Source organism: Diaporthe citri (assembly GCF_014595645.1).
Source record: "Diaporthe citri strain NFHF-8-4 chromosome Unknown scaffold_16, whole genome shotgun sequence".
NCBI lineage: Eukaryota > Fungi > Ascomycota > Sordariomycetes > Diaporthales > Diaporthaceae > Diaporthe > Diaporthe citri.
Window position 1 is genome coordinate 238,019 of NW_025064861.1, and position 16,724 is coordinate 254,742.

Sequence of the window (16,724 nt, forward strand, 5' to 3'; positions counted from 1 at the left end):
CATATGTAGGTAACAAAATCTAAGACCGTCCGCTGTTGAGATCGTTGGTGACCTGGACGAATGCTTCCCATTGCCTCCACGCCTCGCCACTTTTGATGGCCCATCGTGCCCTTCTCACCCCTTCCTTCCATCTTCCCCCGCCAGGCCCTGCCTCCCGCAGGACGCTGCCATCATCGCCATGACCCAAATCGCTCGAGTCCGCGTCGCACACGCCTGAAACCACAAATAGCGCGGCGGTGTTGATGAGCACGAACTCGAGGATGGGATCATTATCAGCGAGCTCGTCCTTCAGTATGCTCTTGAGGATCTTGGCGTTCTCGGCTGGCTCCTTCCCGGGCGATACCGTGTTGAGTGGGTGCCTAGTTAGGCCAAAGTCCTCGGGCGCGAGCCTGAAGTGCTGGATCTCAACCTCGCCTGCTGCGGCGCCCTCGCAAAGCCTCCAGCACAGGGTTGGGCCGGCGCAGCTGACCTCGTCCAGCTCCTCGTCCCCGCAGACGACCATGGCCTTCCTCACGCCGTTGAGACGGAGCGCCTCGGCAAAGACTGGGCCCAGGTCCTTCCTGGCGACACCGATGACCCTCGCCTCGAGCATCGGCCTGTCGTGGACATCCATAGGGTTGGCCAGGGGCCCGAGCAGGTTGAAGATTGTGCGCCAGGGCAGCTTCTTCCTCGTAGGGGAGACGAAGCGCATGCCCGGGTGGAAGGAAGGGGCGAAGAGGAAGGCGTAATTTGTCTTGCTGTAGATATGGCCTATCTTGTCTGGCTCGACGGCGCTCATGTCCGGCGGTGTGGGGAAGCGCATGTTTGCGATGAGGTCGGCGGAGCCGGACTTGGAGGTGGAGGCGCGGTTGCCATGCTTGGAGACGAGGAGGAGGCTGGAGGCGAGGATGGAGGCCGTAGTAGAGATATTGAAGGTGTTGTGAGAGTCACCGCCTGTGCCGACGATGTCGCACTGCGCACACGGTGGTTGGTTGTGGTTAGCAAGGGCCGGGTGAGTCAGGGCGGGCAAGTGAGCCGACTTACGAATCCGCCGGCGTAGCTGCCCTCCCTCCTACCCCTGGTCTCGATGACGCGCTGGAGCAGGTTCGACTCGACCCGGGCGGCGGCCCTGAGCATCTTCTGGGCGCACTGCGACAAGACTTGGGGGTCGCGTCCAGGCCGGTGAAGTGCAGACACATGAGCAGGGCGCCGGTCTGGACATCGTCGATGCGGTCGGTGAAGAAGTGCTCGATGGCGTCGGAGATCTCGCCGGCGGTGACTTCCGGGTGGCGTGGCCACAGGCGCGCAAGCAAGGGCTTGATGTCGACAACTGGAGGGGGCTGGGGAGCACCGGCGGTGGCCTCAATGAGGTCCGGCTGCGACTCGGACTGGAGATTCGAGCGCGGGTCGGGGGTCGGCGTGGCCATTCTGGGCGGAGGGACAGGCCTGGCCTTGTCCTGACTTGTCTTGCCTTGCCTGGTCTGGTCTGGTCTGGTCTGGAGTGGCACGATGCGACTTGTGAGCTGTGGCCTGTGATCTTGGACCCAAGGCTCTCAAGAACGGGGAGTCAGACAGGTAGATGAGCCGTCGAGTCGGATCGGCACAGTCATAATGAAGCCGGCTCCGGCCATTGGAAGCGCTGCACATCCACGCTCGATTCAACCCGTTCACCCCTGCAGCCCCGGTACTGTGGTAGCTTTATCACAGATGTTCCTTATCTTATCAGTGGCCCCTGTCGGCCCGTCTTGGCATCTGGGTAAGAGGTACATGTTTGCTCGGATGCTGGATCTGCATGGCCCACCCAGACTTAGCCCGGGGTCATGTATATATACATCCACAGAGAGTATCCACCCCGGGGCAAACGGCCGGTCCTAAATTTTTCGACGACGCGACTGCTGCACGCACCAGCAAGTTCGATGTTGCGCGGTTCCAGCGTCCTTGCTCTCAATTGACGTTCCCAAACAGCAGCCACGGCAGGCCCAGGTCTTCTCACGACTGAGCTCCACACCCGGCCAACTCCCCGTACTCTTCTCTTCTCTTTTCTGTTTTGCTCCGTCTGGCTTGTCGTTCCCTCGGGCGCACGCGTCTCGGACAACCGCCTCCAGCATGCCGCCCAGGGTGCAATGTCAAGCCTCGAGTAGGCTCGCGGCTTCTGCATGGAGATGCAACATGCACAAACCACGCCGTTGCGCCATGCCGGTGTGGGCGTCATCCTCAGTCCTCGCCACAGCCCCGAGGCAGTATGCCACAGCGGCCTCGATAGCATCGGTGCTGAGGCTCCCCGATGACTACGTCCCTCCCACCAAGCCACCCAGCGCAAGGCGCTCTGAGGAACGCAAGGCCCAGCTCTTGCGTACCTACACCTCTCTACTGCGGTCCACGCCTCTAATGCTCATGTTCCAGCACAACAACCTCACCGCCGCCGAGTGGGCCGCCATACGGCGCGAGCTAAGAGCCGCCTTGGCCGCCGTGCCGACGGCCCCGACAGCCCCAGACGGCCACGTGCCCGTCGATATCACTCCCAACATCTTGCTGCAGGTCGTACGCACACGCACCTTTGACCAGGCCCTGAAGGTCGTCGAGTTCTTCGACCCGGCCACTGTCGGGAAGTCCGACACAACGGGCGCAAAGGACACCTATACCCACGACTTGTCGATGGCGGCATACCAGGCAGTCAAGGCCACCGAGGGTGCCGTGCCCGAGGACTCCACCTACGCCCAGCTGGCGCCGCTTATGATCGGCCAGATCGCTCTCCTCACACTCCCAGCCGTGTCGCCGCAACACCTCGCCGCGGCGCTGTCCATACTGTCGCCGAGTCCGCCCGCCTTCCCAGCGCCCACGCGAAAGAAGAATCCGGGCTACCACGACCTCACGACACAGAGCGGTTTGCAAAAGCTCTTGCTGGTCGGCGGGAGGATCGAGGGCAAGGTCTTCGACTCTGACGGCGTGAGATGGGTGGGCGGTATCGAGGGTGGCCTCGACGGCCTGCGGGCGCAGCTGGTGAACATGTTGCAGAGCGCAGGCCTGGGCCTCACAACCGCTCTGGAAGGCGCATCAAAGAGCTTGTGGGTGACGATGGAGTCGCGGAGGACAATGCTGGAGGAGGGCGCGAACGATGCCAAGAAGAACGAATAGAGAGCGGGAGAGAGGAGGGACTTTACGCGAATACCCACGACTATCAACGACTCCGGCGTGTGAGCTTGCGGTGCATGACGCTGATAGAACAAAATACCGCTCGTTGCGTGTGAAACGCATCTGTGCCCTACTTCGGAGGACCCCTTGATGAGGCGTGTTTCTCGTGACCGAAAGGTGCCCAGGAATGGTATTCAGGGTTATATACTACTCAGCAATGTTTTAGCCATGAGTTTCTGTCGACGAGTAAAGGGACATGGGAAGGTCGTCACGCAGGGGAGCAAGGAAATCCCAAGCCTTGCCAGGCACTTTACAGCAGGAGACACCACACAACAGTACTATTTAGGTGTGTAGTTTCAACGATACACCCTGTATTGCCCTCACTGTTTGTATTGCCTTCACTGTTGTCCTGCGACGACTGGGATGCCGTCGCCAATCCCATGAGAGGCCATCCAGAGGTGTACTCGCGTACTGTATAGGCAACATGCACATTGATGTACATTACATGCTAGTCCAGTCAATTGTTCGGTTTAGACGCTAAGCCTCGGTATCCCTGCGACCTCCCACACAAGAGCCGACGGGCGCGCGGCAGGCAGAGTCCGCATCGAGCCGCCCTCTCTTAACACCACAAAGCACTGGCCCACTATTAGCACGACCGCCTGCTTCTCCATCCTCTGGACACCAGAAGCTTTACGTCTTGACCCGACGCGACCGCAGCTCGTCGGCCCCCGTCACCGTCGGCTGCTCGAGGCCATAACGAATCCCACAGGCCATGTTGGCTTCTGGCCCGTAAACGCGACGCCCCCGCGGACTGCCGTCCACGACCAGACGCGTCCAAATGAACTTCGCGCCATACCAGGCCTCTGCTCCAGAGGAGTCCCGCTCGCCAGACACAGCATCTCCCCGTGCCTCCTTAGACCGCCGGCCCTTCTCGCCGTCTACTTACCAGAAGCGCTCGAATCAGGCCAGCCCCCCGCCGCTGCAGCATCCTCAACCGCAGCGCAACTGGCAGGCCAGCGGTTACCGCATCGCCAGCCCAAACTACCAGGCGAGCCCAGCTCCTGCCGGCGCTGCACGATCAGCGGATGGCTACTTTGGCAACATAAGCAGCGGTCTGGCAGCGGACAGGGAGGGTATCAACGAGTTCGACACGAGCCTGGGCATCAGGCTGGACTACGAGGCATGTCTGGCTTACCTGGCACTGCCGCCGCTGGGGGCCATCGTGCTGTTGATCCTGGAGAGGAAGAGCGACTACGTCAGGTAGGTTCGAGACAGCTTTGATGCCCACCCATGTGCCCGGCCTGAATGGCTCTGTGGTAGGCCTTCCGCCCGACCGCAGCTGACACCGACCAGATTCCACGCTTGGCAGTCGGCGCTCCTATTCACCGCTGTCTTTATCGTCCACCTCATCTTCTCGTGGTCGGTGTTTTTCGGATGGCTACTTTTCCTCTGCGACCTCGGCCTGATCGTTTTCTTGACCCTCAAGGCATACCGTGATGCAGACATGCTCGACAGATTTGAGGTTCCTTTCTTCGGCCAGATCGCGAGCAGATTTGTGGACGAGGAGTAGTTTCCACAGTTGTATGGTAAAGCAGGTTGGTCAGAGCACGGATGAGGGATGGCAGCCCTGTCTACGGGTTGGTTTGTTCGGTGCTCGCTTAAGGCTTGTAGGCAATTCGATTAGCTAGCAGGCGCGATGATTTCTATGATACCATATTTACGATCCTGCGAATGCATGCAATGTCCCGGATATCCGATACACTGTGTCTCGATGTGAGATGAACTCTGTTTCTGCAGCCTGCCTGGCTATCCACGTACCTTTTGCAGAAGAAAACGCATGTTTACCTGAGGCTAGGTAGGTAGCTAGGCAGGTAAATACGGACAGGAATGCAGTGGGTTGTTGGGTGGTTCAGCAACAAAACGTCAGGTAGCTGATAAGCTAGCTTATCGGCGGTGACAGCTCGGCTGACTAAGTCCAGTGACGCGCCTCTGTTTGCCTGCCTTGGGCTAAGCCGCCGGCTTCCAGCTTCGAAGCTGTCCATCACCAACCTCCCACGTCCACCCTCTCAACCCCAACGCCTGCTCGAGTGCCCCTGCATTACCACCCTTCGCCATCTCAAGCCACCAACCCGCCATTTCGCCAACTCAAGACTTTCCTTGAGCACGGTCGCTCCCTTCGAGGCGAAACCTCTCAACACGACCGTCATTCCCCGTTGCCACCATGGCGTCTCTTGAGGAACTGGACGATCTCGAGCGCCGCGATCGTGACGACAAGGACAAGAAGGATGGCAAAGACGACAAGGGTGACGGAAATGATAAGCCTTCTGGCGATGGCGATGCTGAGATGAAGGATGCCGAGGAGGAAAACGTCATTGACGACGAGATCCTGTCGCTCAACACCCAGGACATCCTGAACCGCAGGCGACTCCTCGAAAACGATGCTAGAATCATGAAGTCCGAGTTCCAGCGATTACAACATGAGAAAGCCACCATGAACGAGAAGATCAAGGAGAACCGGGAGAAGATCCAGAACAACCGACAGCTCCCGTACCTGGTCGGCAACGTGGTCGAGCTGCTCGATCTGGATCCTACGGCAGAGTCATCGGAGGAGGGTGCAAACATCGATCTCGATGCCACGAGGGTAGGGAAATCGGCTGTCATCAAGACTTCAACGAGACAGACAATCTTCCTGCCACTGATCGGGCTGGTAGACCCCGAGGATCTGAAGCCCGGCGACCTCATCGGCGTGAACAAGGACTCCTACCTCATCCTCGACACCCTGCCTGCCGAATACGACTCCCGGGTCAAGGCCATGGAGGTCGATGAGAAACCAACAGAGAAGTACAGCGATGTTGGCGGCTTAGACAAGCAAATAGAGGAGCTCGTGGAAGCCATTGTGTGGCCCATGAAGGAAGCAGAGCGATTCAAGAAGATTGGAATCAAGGCACCGAAAGGTCAGTGGGCACTTGGCACTGTCGACGCTGTCGAGTTGTCTCTACGGGTCTCCGCCATGGTACACTACTAACAAGACGGTGATGTAGGCGCTCTTATGTACGGACCTCCCGGAACCGGAAAAACGCTGCTAGCGAGAGCCTGTGCAGCACAGACAGATGCGACATTCCTCAAGCTTGCTGGTCCGCAGCTGGTCCAGATGTTCATTGGCGACGGTGCCAAGCTCGTCCGAGACTGCTTCGCACTGGCCAAGGAGAAGGCCCCGTCCATAATTTTCATCGACGAGCTTGACGCCGTCGGCACGAAACGATTCGACTCGGAAAAGTCGGGCGACCGAGAAGTGCAGCGGACCATGCTTGAGCTCCTCAACCAGCTCGATGGCTTTGCCTCGGATGACCGCATCAAGGTCCTGGCGGCAACGAACCGCGTGGACGTCCTCGACCCCGCGCTGCTGCGTTCTGGTCGCCTGGATCGCAAGATCGAGTTCCCGCTGCCCAACGAGGAAGCCCGTGCCCAGATCCTCAAGATCCACAGCCGCAAGATGACGGTCGACAGTGCCGTCAACTGGGGCGAGCTGGCGCGCAGCACGGACGAGTTCGGCGGTGCCATGCTGAAGGCTGTGTGCGTTGAGGCTGGCATGATCGCGCTGAGGATGGGCAAGAACAAGATTAGCCACGAGCACTACGTCGACGCCATCGCCGAGGTCCAATCCAAGAAGAAGGAGGTGAGCACCGGCCCTAACCACGATCCCCGAAAACCCCCCTGCAGTGAGCAGCTCACCGCTAACAAATGGCGCAGACCGTCAATTTCTATGCCTAGTCCATGGAGTGACGTGGGGAGATTCCGCGGAAGGCGAAGGGCGGGGATGACGACGGATGCTCGGGGGCCGACGATAGAATATGCACCTGCTAGACGGCGGTTTGGGCACCACCTGTATGAATACAACCGGTACGGGGCTTGGCTACCCAGAGACAAAATCGGCCGGGCGGAATGCGTCTGCCTGCAAAAGTTCCATTTGCTGCCTTTTCCTTGTTTGTCAGTGTTTGCGGGAACAGATGTGTAGGATCCTGGCCACAGCATGCCACGCGTATGAATCACTGGTGGCACCACCAGCTCGACTGTCACCGGGGTGTGCTCTTGGGCCTTGGACAACGGTACAAGGCAAGTTCTCGGAGGGGCCCCGAATGTAGGTAGGCAGGGCTGCGAGCATCTCGAAATGTCTTGCCGGACCATCATGACTATTACATGGGTGACCTCTCTGTGGCGGCCTGCACAACCAACCCCTTCCCCTTTCCCCTTCCCCGGCCGCCCCGGCCAAGCACCTGGCTTCGATACGCGACGGGCCTGCCTGAGAGAGTGCGGTGCCGTGACCTACGTCACAAAGCGCGGTGGGAGATGACCACAGGGCCTCTCAGGGGCTCGGGAGACAGTGTGATCCTGGCGCCCAGAACTCGAGGTGGCATGGGCGGGCGGGCACACAGAAGCCAGAGCGGCACGCTCCAAGGTCAGAAAGTCGGACCGAGAGTCAGAACGGCGCAGGCCACCGATCACTTCTAGACTGGGTATGGAGCGTGTTGGAGAGTCGGCGGGAGAGCAGACGCGATCCGGGGCGCGTTGCGACACGACGGCCCAGGGCTGCCTCCCCGAGGAAGCTTATTACGGTGTAGCAGCTGCAAGGCGTGGCCGACTGGCAGTGCTGGTTGCAGCAGGAGAAGGCGCGCGTGTTGAGGCCGATGCTACGCAGTGGCGAAGACAAGCCCCGACTAGCAGGTCTTGAAGCGCCATACGGACCCGAGAGGGGGGTTATACCAAGCACAGTGTGGTCAAGACATGTCCAATCGGGGGGGTGAGTGACATGGCCTACCTACCTACCTACCTGAGCCTACCTAAGGAAGGTAGGCAGCTACCTATGTATGTAGATGGAAGGGACTGGCCGCAATAGGCAAGCAGCCCGGGGATGGCTCGACCGGATTTGAGACAGGCTGAATAGGCAGTGCTGTAGTCTGGGGCCTAGCTCTCTCCGTCCTCCTTCTTTCTGTGTGTCTTCCTACCCGCGCGTGTGTGGAAGAGAGAGTGCGCATGCGTGTGGCAGCATTATAAGGGCCTATGATGAAAGGGGTCAGGTTCTACATCATAGGAGACAGGCCGTTGTGTGCATGGGTGTGCACAGCGATTGCCGATGTAACGGCCGCCACCGTTGGTGTGTGTCTGTGAGTGGTTCGAGAAGGGGGAAAGGGGGGCCGGGGGGGGGGAATTAGGTGGTTCCGGGCCCTCACAAGCAAACTCAATTGTTTCCTCTCCCCCGTTCGTCCACATGTGATGACCAGCCCGTGGGACTGCCCTCTCCCGCGGTGGCCGTCCGTCTGCGTCTGCGTCAGAGGCAGCGGAAGTCGGACACGAGCAGAAACAGGGATGTGTGGCTACATCAGAGGTTGGCTAATGGGGGAGAGGCAAGTGTGGTCAGCCCAGACCCAACGGCACGCTCGCACATAAGAGGCGCTGCTATAGATAGACGGATGGGACGAGCGGCAGGGAGCAGGGTTGGTCGGCTAATATAGAGTACCGAACTCTGACAGACTGACAGAAGTCGAATCCTGCTGCTGCTCAGGGTGCGGTCTACTTGGGGCAGTACTTGAAGTAACAGTACGTGCGCCCATGCGGCTGCCGTCATCGAGCGTGTGCCCCAGATTGCCACAGGCACCAGGGGCTCTCGCTCTAGGTACTCAGTACTGGCTGCGGTTGGCTGGCGGCGGCGGGCCCACAGGGGCCCTAGTCGACGTTGAGATGCAACCTCTCCGTCGCCCTTTGGCTCTGTCTGGCTGGCTGTTTGGCTCTTCAGGCTAGATAGACTGGACTAGTCTTGTTATTGCTCACCTTGCGTGTGTGTTCCTGCTCACCACGACGACAAGGCATGGTGAACAATCTCCCCTCCCCGGCCAGCTCCAGCTCCAGCCCCAGCCCCAGCTCCTCCTTTTCCGGTCGTCTAATTGCGCGTCGACTGTGCACTATGCCTACAGCAGCCTACCGTCGTGCTGTGTGTGGTCTTGTTCCTGCTTGGCTCGGAGAGTTCCTTGGGTCCCTGTCAGGCACGGCGCATGGTTGGCTGCCGCATGCATTGGCGTGCCCCAGGGGCGGGTACTCCTATCCACCACTGACGTCTGCGTGGATCTGCAGTGTGTGCAAGTAGCACTCCTCACTGACTGCCTTACTACCTTGGGTGTCATGTCGAGAAGCTGCTGCTCTGGCACACATGCCGTAGCTCGGGGCAGTGCACAGCGCCCACACTCTCAGGGCGCCATGATGAAATGGGCGCCTTCAGCTGTCCCTGGCTCATTTGAGACTATCACGCCCGCCATGTCGACGTTGTTGCGAGTTTACGACTTTCGTCCGCCACTCCGTCTGCCTCCCCGTGCGCCACCCCGTCTCCTCGTGCGCCCGCCGAAGCACGCAGTTCTATAGTCCTACCATGATCATCATTGCCTGTCAATGCTGGCTAGTGCCTCTCCCTGTCGATACTGTACCGTTTCTCATTTCCTTCTTCCCTCTCACCGGGGAGATGGGCGCCATGCGAGCTAGACATCGGCCTCTTCCCGTAATGACTTCCTGTGGCGGAGGGCTGTGATCCTGGTGCGCACAACGCCATTGGTGGTACGGCCCAGCCTGCATGTGTTAGGCCGCAGTACTGTGATTTGCGTGTGTCCTGATGGCTCGCCGGCGCTGAAGCAAGCCTTCTTTTTTGTGGGTGCCGATCCCGTGTGGCGCATCGACGACTTATACCGCCCCCTGATCATATATCTTCTGCCCCTTTCCTAGCCCGATGACTACCACCTCGAGCTCAGAGCTACGTAGTATAGCTTGGCACCCATCGCCGTCATTGTCCCCGACATGTTGTCTCCAGGAGCACGGCTTGCTTGCTAGCCTGCAACCTCAGGTGCCTTGCGCTCTTCAATACACGTCTCGTCGTCCCCTTGTCTCCTCTTGAGGCTTTTCATATCCCAGTTTCTTCATGCATTGCTGGGGTGCCCCAGAGGCCCCAGGCTCGCACAAGCATGTCTTGTGCCCGTCACGGCAAGGCCTGCCGTTGCTTGCCACCGCATCCTTACCGGGTGCCCCGGCTGGGATATGGTCATCTTCAAATCAGACGAACCTGGCCGAGTAGCGACTTCCCTCCCGCTGCCTGGACGCCGCGCCCATGTGCCTTGAAATGGTCCCTTGTAGTGTCGACCCTCCCACAGAAAGGCAACCAGCACTTAGCGTCATCTTGTTCACATGGTACACGACGGTCTTGACCTCCTCTGATGTCAGAGATACTGCTCGCCCCTGAACGGTGGGTTGGTCAAGTGTGCGCACAGCCGGAGGCGGAGGGAGCCCAGGTCGTCGAATACAAAAGCCGCCATCACCTCGTGCCATCCAGAACATATCTTCTCACACATATCAAACCCACCATCAGATCCACCTCATCTTCACAAGCACCATCTTGCTGCCCCTACCAAACTGTCAAACTCCCTCCAGATTTATCACTTCGATATCCAACCCCAACTTCAAAATGCAGTACTTCACCGTCGTCTCCGCCCTCCTCGCCAGCGTCGCCCTGTCCTCCCCCGTCGAGGTTCAGGAGCGCCAGCTCTACATCCCGTGCTCCGGCCTCTACGGCACGGCTCAGTGCTGCGCTACCGATGTCCTCGGTGTTGCCGATCTGAACTGCGCGGACCCGCCCACCGTGCCCACCAACGCCTCCGACTTCCAAGCCGAGTGCTCTGCCATCGGCCAGCAGGCTCGCTGCTGTGTCCTGCCCATCGTAAGCATCCCAACCCCCCCCCCCCCCCCGGTCGTGGCCTGTACTGGCGTGCGAATACTAACAACGCGTCATAGCTTGAGCAAGGAGTGCTCTGCAACACCCCCGCCGGTGTTGTTGACTAAGCTGGTGGCCTCGCAACCTTTGTACTATCAATTGTTCATATTTGGTGAAGGTCTGGTCGCTATGGGCGGATGGAAGAGGGTGCGGCGCAGATACAGGATAAAATGGATATCGTGGGATTCCAAACGGCACAAGCTAGGAGGCTTGGGTAATTGTAAAGGCTTTGAGGTCTGCGGTACGTTATGTCTTGCACAAATGTAACATACTGTGCGCTGGTGCAACTATGTGGTCAACATCTTGAACAAACAAGGCCCTGAACTTCCTGTGCCATGTTAATGCAACTCAACATTTGACTGCAAAATTGGATTGACTCATGCATGCAAAGTATGTTATCAGCCACAAGTCATGGGAGCGGGAACGGTCGGTCTGGGGTCCTTATAGCCAGGCAAGGTAGTTTACCATCAACACATACTCTGTCACTACAATTAACTGGGGCGCCCTCTTGCAGAGGGATGAGGTGTACAATTACATAGGTCAAGGCATTCTTTTGAACAAATTGTTGTTCCAATTGGCTAGGTTGTTGTTGAATGTGTATTTCAACCAGGCTTAATCCGGCTACAAGCCCACGTATTAGGCCTCGTGGACAACCTCACAATTGTGAGCTTGATCCTGTGCAAACAGGGCTTGTATCAGGAAGAGTGACATTTTGAGACAGAAAGCCTATGTGCAAGGTCACTTGTCCGGATACTAAGGAGAGGAATTGAGCGCTTCATCAACAAAAATTTTATCTACAAGCAAGGGATTGCTGCATGGCCATAAAACCTCTCACAGCCCGTCTGCCAACATAGCGTCGATCAGCTGCACGTGCCTGTCCGCATTTGTCGTGCTCCACTCGGTTTCATACTATTTTCTTTTCGTCAGTACAGCTTTACCACGGACAGAAATGGAATGTAGCGGCTGTAAAGGACCATCTACGGCCACGGGCCTGCGAATGGAACGCACCCGTAAACAAGCAAAGGTTCCAAGCCATGTTCGGACAACATGATCCTGCGAGTAGGTGCGTTGGGTACGGGGCAGGGGTGGTAGGAGCCCGGGGATAGAGATTGAGAGAAACAAGAGGGCAGCGAGACGCAATGAGTAACTGACATTCAGCCCGTATGGCCAGATATGGCCACCTCCGCAGTTAATCTTGGCACTCTGGCCGTCCCAAGATCTCAAGAGTGGCGTTGCTGTGGCCCAGTCGTTGGCTGCGCACTTGGTGTTGAAGGCTGCGGTCTGGCCGATGCCCAGCGTGTGCGATATCTCGTGCATGGCTGTGCGTTCGGTCATGTACGATCTGTTGGAGCCGAATCGGATGTTGCCGTTGTAGTTGCCGTCAGCCGTGGCGACGCTCGGCTACACCATCCGGAATTAGTGACCACTCACATAAAGTCCAGGAATACAGACAAGTGGGATGCGCCTTTGAGCGCTCCTCTCTCGGGCCCAGGCAGGACTCACCTCGTATTGTATTGTCAGCCTCTTGGTTGCGTCGGAGAATTTGGCGTAGTGGGCAACAGCGGCCTTCATGGCAGCTTCGATCTTGAAGTAGGCGTCGGCCTGGTCCGAGGTAGGGTTCGCGGCCTTCTGCAGGGTCCAGGTAATCGCAGCCGAGGTTGTAGAGGCCAGGGCCAGCAGGCCGGTCAAGACGTGGAACCGCATGTTGATTGTCACTCTGCTGCGGACCTATGATGAGATGGTCAAGTGCCTTGCAGGAGGTTGCGTGGGCTGCTGTGGGTGGTCGGTCAGGCTGGGCAAACAGAGCTGGAAGCTGGGGAGGGATACTCTCTAGGTGGCTCAGGACTGCTTGTGTATATATATATATACACGAGTATGTCATACATGTATAGGTGGGATACATGTATACTTGCATGTGTACACATACACACGAAGGGAGAGGGGTCCAGCGTTGTATCCGCTGGCTGGTCAAGCACGCATGAATCTTGCGGGCGGTTGACAGTAATTCAAGGCTCGCCCCAAGCGCTCCACTCCTTATCTGTTCCGAAACAATACTGGGCGGGAATGTGACGCTGTTGTCGAGCAGCGGAGAGCTGCACTCCGCAAAAGGGCTCGCCATGGGCTCGCCGGGAGCTCTTGGGTGTCATCGAAGCAAAGGGGTTGCCCAGTGGATACCCCGGGTGCCAGAAGCCAAGAAGTGATCATATGTTGGGGACATATTGCCGGGCTCTCATGCCTGCCCTTTTCGACTCTTGGCCGGGATTCTAATTGGAAACCCCCTGACTGTCGTCTGCCGAGCCCACAATTTTTGGAACAAAACCGGGGAAGCCGGCACCGGATTGAATGCCTGGCTGTCTACGTGAGAAGATGGCTGCTTGTCGGAGAGTACGGGTTGGGGGCGGACTGCCCGCTGATGTCTACTGTACTACGTACATCCACCCCCCCCCCCCGAGGTGTCTCCTAACATAGCCCGGTTAGCCAGCACAGATATTCCTGGGTGTACAGGCAGGAGTGGTACTCTGCAATGTGGACATGATCGCACAGGACACAGGAGGCTGTCATGAGAAAAGGACGCCCCTGCGAGCAGCTGTCATAACCGGATGAATGACTGCGGAGCGGCTTCTCTCGGGTTGGAGCAGCAGGGTCGAGACGGGTGAAGTGACGCCCAGCGTCGGGGCCACAGCGCCAACGAGGTCATCACAATGGTTAGTACCATGTACGTAGTATCAACAGCAGAGCCGTCTGTGTTGGCCGGAGCCGGCTTCCCCCGGCTGGCCGATAAGCGGCGCTCGGATAAGCTTAAACCGACGTCACAACGGGCGGCTTCTCGCTGCGCTGTGGATCCGCAGCGGCAGCTCCTGTCGCGTCTGTCACAAGCGGCGCCTGAGCACCATTTGAACATGACCGGCCGACCCAACCCGTGGGCCGCCTGCAGGTCTGCGGACCTTGTAGCCTCGTCCTGCCGGGCGCGATGGTGTGCCTCGTCCTCGTCCGGGCTTCGGATGCTCACCGCCCACCAGACGCGCCGGCTTGCAACCACGAGGCCGCAGGCCACGGATGGCGTCTTCCGCGGGCTGACGGATGGGAGGCTGCCCACGCCGTGGATCGAAGCCTTCCGGAAGCAGCAGGCCGACAAAACCACCACAGCCCGCGAGGCTCGCCCCCCAGCAGCGCGACCTCAGCCCCAGGAGGATGGGCGACAGCTACCACCGCGTCGTCCTGCCCCTGGGCCAGGACCCGTGGCTGTCTGACACCTACATCAACTCCTCGGGCCACATCAGGTGTGTACAGCCATATGCCGGCGGGCGTTGCTTGTCCCCTTCTGTCAGCTTTCTAACACGGCTGCTCTTAGGCTGGGGACTGTCTTCATGGATCTGGACGCTCGTAAGCTGCCCCCCCCCCCCGAGAGGCCCGTCTTTGCCCCCGGAAAACTAACTCGGGCACTGCAGTCTCGGGCGTCATCGTCTACAAGCACACCGGGCCGGGCATGACCACCGTGACTGCGGCCCTGGACCGATCACAATAGCCCACCCACTGACCGAGATATGTGACCTGGAGTATTCTGGCCAGGTCACCTACGCCTCGGGCAGGAGCAGCGTTGAGATCACCTGCCGCGTTGCCCGAGCCCGCCCCGAGGGCGAGCCCACCAGGCCCGAGGACGAGCTGCTTACCTGCACCTTTACCATGGTCGCCCTGGATCCCGAGACCAAGAAGCCTGTCAACATCCCCGCTCTCGTCTGCGAGACGCCAGAGGAGGAGGCAATCTTCAAGGCCGGCGAGGCCAAGTCGCTGGCAAAGAAGAAGATGAGCAAGACGTCCCTGCTGGCCACCGAGCCCAACGATCCCGAGTCGGCCTTGATCCATAGCATCTGGCTCAGGCAGCTGCGCTACCACGACCCCAACGACAGCTTGCGCCAGCCCGCAAACGTCGTCCCCATGAGCACCACACAACTGTCCACGGCCGCAATCATGCAGCCACAGTACAGGAACAGACACCAGACCATGATCTTTGGTGGCTTCCACCTGAAGCAGACCTTCGAACTGGCCTTTTGCTGTGCCGCCAGTTTCGCCCACGCGCGTCCTGTACGTCTGCGCCTGGACGCTGCCCGAGTCTCCTGCCGTCTTTGACCCCAACAAACCCCCGCCTTATACTTGGACCACGTCCTATGTTATTAACACATCACAGACATTCATCAGTGCCGATCCCTGTACTTTCAGGAACCCCGTCCCCGTGGGCAGCGTCTTGTATTTACGCGCAACTATCGCTTATACCGACCCACCACTGGTGAGTGGCTCGCGCTTGTCACATCACAGGGCCGTCGCCTGCCCTCCCCCCTTCCCAGCGTCTAGGTCCGGTGGTAGCTGTTACCCACCGCGGCGAATCCGTGTGATGTTACCTGTTGCTGACTTCTGATGCCCGACCAGCTGGAGGAAGGCGGCAGTGAGCCACAGCACAGAGATCCCAAGCAGCCCGTGACGCGGGTGCATGTGAGAGTTGACAGCAAGGTCAGAGGTACGCTTCGGCACCGTCTACATGGGCCTCCTAACTCCCTCCATCCCCCCGTTCCCAGCTGCCATGAGCCTGCCCAGGACAAAGCTGCTCTTCCCGGCAGACCGCTGACTTGCAAGCGTGTGGCCAGATGTTGAGCACGACACCACAACCAAACCAACAGGGCAGTTCAATTACACGTTCTCGGTGCCCAAAGACGTCAAAGTGTTGCCGCACACATACCAGGAGTACATGATGTACATTGACGCGAGACGGAGGGTCAAGCTTGGGGACATACAGTCCCGCCAGGAGCGCAGCGACTCGACACAGGAGCAAAGGCAGCTGGCCGAGGACGCCAATCTCACCGAGTGATGATGATAGATGTAGTCATGATAAGAGTGCCCACCCGGTCCCCTGGGAGATAAACACCCCAGTCGAGGATAAGCGCCTCTTTTGCCTAACCCCCAAAGTGACGGGAACACGTAATGCCCCGTCTGCGCGGGACAGCAGTCAGATACATCCACCACGGCCTGTGGCCTCGGGTGCGCGCGAATGAAATGTGGGGTCGAGATCAGGTTCAGGGGACACAAAACCCGCAACGGCCAATTGATTTCAGCCGAGAGGGCCGACTCGATTGGACTGTCGCAATGCCGTGAAGATGCCCTCCAGGGCTGAACCTTGCGGCCCAAGCCACACTGCAGCCCGCTCGCAGGCGTCGTGGTAATGATAATGAAAGAGCTGGTTGGGGCAGCACAGCTTCCAAGTGGAACAAGGAGCGGTGGGATAGCCTATCAGATGGTGAGGCATCGGCTCCCGAACCTAGAGAATACCTGGGCAGATCTTGGTGCCGGACCCAGCAGAGATAGGTACTGTGCAAGCAGACAGATACCATAGTCACCCCGGCAGATTATTGCACGGTACTCGCACAGACTCCGGAGACAGGCCCAGGGATATCGATAGGGGTTGAACTGCGCTTCTTTCCAGCAATGACGGATGATGGGATTGGAGTTTCCTTTCTGTTGTGTTCATGGCACACTGCTCGCCATCTTCTGCCGGGGGTGGACTCGTTATCGGTGTATAGGAAACCCGGGGGGGGAGCAGGGGAGAAAAGAATGATCCGAGCACAGGTCGGCCTCGCAAGCTGCGCAGCCAAGCAGCCAAGCAAATGTGCACAAGCATCCGCAAATGCTTGTCTCGACGCCCTGCACACAATCCCGCAGCATGTAGACTACCTGATCGAATCTTACCCGGTACCTAAAATAAGTCTCAACCATAAGTGCACATATCCGCATCTGCATGTGCACCTGCACCCACAACAAA

At 58.7% G+C, this 16,724-nt stretch overlaps 7 protein-coding genes across 7 annotated transcripts; 5 read left to right on the forward strand and 2 right to left on the reverse strand.

Annotated features, from left to right (window-relative positions):
* Positions 1–19: 19 nt before the first annotated feature.
* INS49_005286 (uncharacterized protein) lies at positions 20–1,406 on the reverse strand (the record flags this gene model as incomplete). Its single annotated transcript, XM_043166067.1, has 2 exons — positions 20–933; positions 1,130–1,406. 2 exons carry the CDS (start codon positions 1,404–1,406, stop codon positions 20–22), a joined length of 1,191 nt encoding a protein of 396 aa, XP_043017326.1.
* A 766-nt stretch (positions 1,407–2,172) lies between these two features.
* On the forward strand, positions 2,173–3,114 carry INS49_005287 (uncharacterized protein; the record flags this gene model as incomplete). Its single annotated transcript, XM_043166068.1, has 1 exon — positions 2,173–3,114. The coding sequence occupies one exon, from the start codon at positions 2,173–2,175 to the stop codon at positions 3,112–3,114; it is 942 nt and encodes a 313-aa protein (XP_043017327.1).
* An 835-nt stretch (positions 3,115–3,949) lies between these two features.
* On the forward strand, positions 3,950–4,681 carry INS49_005288 (uncharacterized protein; the record flags this gene model as incomplete). The annotated part of the gene is made up of 2 exons (XM_043166069.1): positions 3,950–4,371; positions 4,465–4,681. The coding sequence occupies 2 exons, from the start codon at positions 3,950–3,952 to the stop codon at positions 4,679–4,681; spliced, it is 639 nt and encodes a 212-aa protein (XP_043017328.1).
* Positions 4,682–5,332: 651 nt separating this feature from the next.
* On the forward strand, positions 5,333–6,882 carry INS49_005289 (uncharacterized protein; the record flags this gene model as incomplete). The annotated part of the gene is made up of 3 exons (XM_043166070.1): positions 5,333–6,065; positions 6,213–6,787; positions 6,862–6,882. The coding sequence occupies 3 exons, from the start codon at positions 5,333–5,335 to the stop codon at positions 6,880–6,882; spliced, it is 1,329 nt and encodes a 442-aa protein (XP_043017329.1).
* Positions 6,883–10,609: 3,727 nt separating this feature from the next.
* Positions 10,610–10,983, forward strand: INS49_005290 (uncharacterized protein; the record flags this gene model as incomplete). Its single annotated transcript, XM_043166071.1, has 2 exons — positions 10,610–10,861; positions 10,936–10,983. 2 exons carry the CDS (start codon positions 10,610–10,612, stop codon positions 10,981–10,983), a joined length of 300 nt encoding a protein of 99 aa, XP_043017330.1.
* Positions 10,984–11,746: 763 nt separating this feature from the next.
* Positions 11,747–12,619, reverse strand: INS49_005291 (uncharacterized protein; the record flags this gene model as incomplete). Its single annotated transcript, XM_043166072.1, has 3 exons — positions 11,747–11,824; positions 12,068–12,316; positions 12,419–12,619. The coding sequence occupies 3 exons, from the start codon at positions 12,617–12,619 to the stop codon at positions 11,747–11,749; spliced, it is 528 nt and encodes a 175-aa protein (XP_043017331.1).
* A 1,488-nt stretch (positions 12,620–14,107) lies between these two features.
* Positions 14,108–15,776, forward strand: INS49_005292 (uncharacterized protein; the record flags this gene model as incomplete). The annotated part of the gene is made up of 7 exons (XM_043166073.1): positions 14,108–14,196; positions 14,268–14,299; positions 14,365–14,411; positions 14,486–14,998; positions 15,102–15,200; positions 15,341–15,428; positions 15,589–15,776. 7 exons carry the CDS (start codon positions 14,108–14,110, stop codon positions 15,774–15,776), a joined length of 1,056 nt encoding a protein of 351 aa, XP_043017332.1.
* Positions 15,777–16,724: the final 948 nt, after the last annotated feature.